General features: G+C 42.8%; 1 protein-coding gene across 1 annotated transcript; it reads right to left on the minus strand.

Annotated features, from left to right (window-relative positions):
• Positions 1-220: 220 nt before the first annotated feature.
• cwc25 (CWC25 spliceosome associated protein homolog) lies at positions 221-3651 on the minus strand. The gene is made up of 9 exons (XM_068751210.1): positions 3514-3651; positions 3015-3187; positions 2703-2939; positions 1834-1903; positions 1347-1483; positions 1199-1271; positions 994-1130; positions 741-908; positions 221-670 (listed from the first exon to the last, which is right to left on the minus strand). The coding sequence occupies exons 1-9, from the start codon at positions 3529-3531 to the stop codon at positions 559-561; spliced, it is 1125 nt and encodes a 374-aa protein (XP_068607311.1). The 5' UTR covers positions 3532-3651; the 3' UTR covers positions 221-558.
• Between the last annotated feature and the right edge of the window lie 859 nt (positions 3652-4510).

Below are 4510 nucleotides of genomic sequence, written 5' to 3' on the forward strand. Positions count from 1 at the left end.
CCTACCTGTGGAGCGTAAGAACTTCTCCTTCTCTAACTCACCTCCTACCTGTGGAGCGTAAGAGCTTCTTCTCCTCCAACTCACCATTCCCTCTTCTCTCGCTGCTGATTCACTCGTCTTCCTACTCTTCTTGAGTGTAAGGACTTCTCCTTCTCGTGTGTATATATATATATATGTATGTGTGTAGATCTAAACACTCAAGACACACAGTTCTTTTCATTCAGGGAACACCAGCATGTTTTTATTCCTGCTGCTATTCACAGGTGGAAACAAGGAAACCTACATCACGAAACAATTCTGCTAAAAACAATAGTTTTTGTTTGCAACCAAACAAAAACTATTTGAAGTATAAAGCTGACATCACTTGACGTTTAGCGGGGCGCTGAACACTGATCAGACTTCTGAAATCTAAACACTCCAGAAACTGCTTCATAAAATAAGTCGAGCAGCCCCATGGTTTCCTGTCTGTCCCGACTCCCTCCAGACCCCCCCACCTCAACACATTGGCGTCAGATGGAGGAGTTGGAAAACACTTAACGCCAATCCGTACAATGATCTTCATCGCTTCAGGAAGTTGTCCAGGGAAGCTGAGGTCCTCTGAATGGAGTGGATGTTCCTCCTCACTCGGTCCTCCAGGGAGGAGCTGGCAGCGCTCTCCAGCTTCATGCTGCTGCAGAGGGAAAGGGAAGCCGTTTAAGGAGGTGCTGTGTGCAGCCCACCCTCCCCGTCTGCAGACTCACTGGATGAAGCCGGCGTGACGATCCCGGGGAGCCGTTTGCTCCCTCTGCTGTTCCTGCTCATCTTGCCTCTTGTATCGCTTCACATTATTCTCCCTGTCCTCCTCCCTCTGCTTGGCCTGGTCCATCATCTCCCGTCTCTTTCGCTCCAGCTCGGCTGCCGACAGCTTCCTACGTCACACGGAAGAGACGCGTGCATTCGGGAACATCGATCCTCGGTGCAGCGGCCGCACTTTCTGTAGCTCTGAGCTCCTACTTGGACACTGGGTTCCTCTGTCTATGGTGACGCTCTCTGGGGGGGCTGGCAGAGGAGCGATTATCCCTGTTGTTGCAGTCCCGGCGCCCTGAGGAGCTGCAGGAAGCGGAGGACCGGTGAATTCTGCCAGGAGGGAACTGAGAGAAGACAGTCTGAGAAGCTGGTTAACGGACCTGGAGCATAAAGTCTGATTCTGAGCAGGTACCTGTAGGCCATAGCCTGGAAGGTGACTGGACTGAGGCCTGGTGTCTGCTGGGGAGTCACATCTTGAACTTGACCTAAAAGGATGATAATGGTAATCAGCCAATACTTTAGAATCATTCATCATTTCATCAGCCTTACTGCTGAAATACCTGTGGGTTTTCACATCTTCATCTGAGCTAGAATGCTTCCTCTTATGCTTCTTCCCCTTTGGTCTGTCTTTGTCTTTTTTCTCCTTCTTATCCCTCTTCCTCTTCTTTTTCTTGTCTTTCTTGAGATTCTGGCGAAGCTGTGAGACGTAAAACAGGCATTCAGAGACTGCAAACTTCTTCCAGGCTTAACATCCCCGAAGCATTGCTCTCTTCTTTAGGTGGAACACCTGCATTTAGACTCTTTCAACGGGACAACATGAAAACAACAGCTTCTGAAATCTTCAGGGTGGATTCATTACAACGTTCAATTTCCCATTTTTATTTTTAGTTAAATGGTCTCTTTTTAATTTAGTGTTAGGAAAACTGTTCAAAACCCAAGGATTGGACCACCCCTCTAAAATAACGACAATTGTGTTTAAAAAAATAGGAAAGGACAAAAATCGAGAAACTGTCAAAATGGATCCATTGCAAACACTTCAAACCTTACCATGTCTTTAATTTTCCTCATCTTCACCGGATTGGTCAGGACTTCTCTCTTACTTGCTTCCTCACATTTCCTTTGGAAAAAATAAATAAATCACTCAGAGCACAGACCTCCTCCAAGCAGCTCGTTGCCCTCCTAGCTGGGGAGGGGATCCATTCTGGATGAGAACCAGAAGACACGTTTCATGATTGTTCAGATCGGACCCCTTTACGAGTCATTTTAATGCAGATTTTACAAGATATAATTTTTTTTAAAGCCTCCATTATAAGTAATTGGGAAATTCAGCTGTTTTTGTATCCAGACGGGAATCCGGATCACTCCCAGAATTTAATGGATCCAAGTTAGACCAGGACCATCTTCAGATTTGATCCAGATCCATCCAGCAGTTCTTCAGTAACTGCTAACAGACAAACAAACAGAACCTCCTTGGGGAAGGTAACAAATCCGTTGATACTCCGATGTGGAATCGACTCAGATATCAGACGATGCTTGTTACAAATCTCTATTGATTATCTCTAATATTAAATGCACAGCAGGCCGAAACAAGAATAATCTCTGATGATGAATGATGAATATATTTATTAGATAGAAAGTACCCGAAATCCAGATCTGATCCAGATGAAATTCGGTGGCGAGATAGAGATCCACACCCTATGGGTCAAATTCTAATAATCAATTGAGATATTGAGGATCCAATTTTCCAGAATGATCTCTTCTGGATCGTCACATAAATCTGATCATCTGGTAACATTCCCAACATTTCCTGAAAATGTCATCAAGATCTGTCTGACTTTTTGAGTTATGTTGCTAACATTAGATAAACATCATCCTTGAGGAGATTGGTGGAAACGTTTCAGAAGACACTCCCCAACCTGATTTCAAACAGAGGGTCTTCCCTGATCTTGGCAGTCAGGTCAAGGGCTGAGGCAGGAGCGGTGGGGTTAAAGATGGAGCCGGGCAGGAGGCCAGTCTCAGCCGAGGGGCCGCTTTCTGGCTCCTCGTATTGCTCTGTGATCTGCTTGTCAATGGAACGTCCAAGAAGATATTCATCTCTGGATACCTGACCAGCAGGACCCTGGTACATCCAGTCCAGGCGATCATCCCTCTTTCTGGATGAAAATATATATCAGACGCTACTTTCATCTTAAAACAACAAACAACATTCAAAATAAATGAGAACGGACTTGATGGCACCAGTCTCCTCTGCATATCTCGTCATTTCTTCACGGTTTCGTTCGTCTTTCAGTTCTTTCTGCAGCTCCTCAATCTTCTTGCGTTCAGCTTCATGCTTCTGCTCAGCTTTCCAAACACGCTCAATGTTTTTCATAGTCTGGGGATGCCAGCTCTTCTTCAAGTTCTAGCAAAGCACAAGGAATAAAACATTTGATTTTTTAATTGAAATACGGCCGACAAGTACCTGGTACGTGCCACATTTCCACATTTTAGTCGAGGAATGTTCCAAGTCATCCAGACCCAAGCAGCTAAAGCTCGACAATAGATCAGCTCCTATTAGCAGATAGCTACGCTAGCCTGTAGGTGCAGCTAATGTTACGTGTGACGTGAACCTTCAACCAGTGTCTGTAAAAACGAATAATAAACCGACCGAGTGAACCGAACTAACTCCGCTAGTCCGTGCTGAGTAAACATCAGGGTACATGTCTACGCGTCCATATCCAAACCTACCAAGTCGCCGCCGCCCATTTTGAAAACTCGTCTTTGTCACCCGGTAAAAAAAAACCTGCAAATTCAACAGTTATTTTAAACTATTATTTATGTCAAAGAGAGGGAAACTACAGACGCCACAGCGCTAACAAGAAAACAGCCATTTTGGAAGCGATGACTCTGACGTACTTCCTGTTTCGTATAATCCCGCTTCCGGTTCCGTGGTGACGCTTTCAAAGGCTCGTGATGAACTCGTTAAATTGTAAATTTGATGAGATACCTTTACCGGCAGGATACCGGTGGTTGTTGGAGTGCTGACGTTTCATCTCTTGAAATCAGTTATTATCGATTGTATGTCCTTTGTTCATTTGATCAAAGAGACTGAAAAAGTAACACTAGTTCATTTGGTAGAATAACAGAAATAAATAAAACATGCATTGGATGAAAAAGACAGAATAATGAGAACTTGTATAGAAAATCATATCTACGTATATGCATTTTTCTTTCTTTTTAGATAGCTATTAATAAGGAAAAGTCCTTTGAAAAGCATTCCAAAACTCAGGGGATTTGGTAGACCAAAATCGAATGTATTCTTTTATATAATTATGATAATTGGCTAGCAAATCGATATATCTGTTCTTCAAGATGACACCTAACTGGAGGTTTAGTATGGACGGATGAACCTGAATGAAAGGAGCTGTTTTCAAAGCTCATTGGATTTCCACCAGTTCTGCATCAGGTCCGAGTATGAACGAGTTGTTTTTTCTAGTGTTGGATAGCTCTAACCTTAAGTTGAATCTGTCATGAATTAATTTGAATTTGAATTTTTAAATTGAATTTTTTGATTTTCCAAGAAACTGACTATTTTAAAAGTTTTGTTCTCAATGTCATTGTTAAAAAATGCAATCGTTTATCAAATTAACCTTCGAAGTATTTACCAGATTGTCCTGCAGAAAAAGTATTTTTAAAGAGTTTATATTATTATTTTATTAATTTCACTATCAGTGTGTTTTCTTCA

This window comes from Brachionichthys hirsutus, chromosome 17 (assembly GCF_040956055.1).
Source record: "Brachionichthys hirsutus isolate HB-005 chromosome 17, CSIRO-AGI_Bhir_v1, whole genome shotgun sequence".
In the NCBI taxonomy this organism is placed as follows: domain Eukaryota; kingdom Metazoa; phylum Chordata; class Actinopteri; order Lophiiformes; family Brachionichthyidae; genus Brachionichthys; species Brachionichthys hirsutus.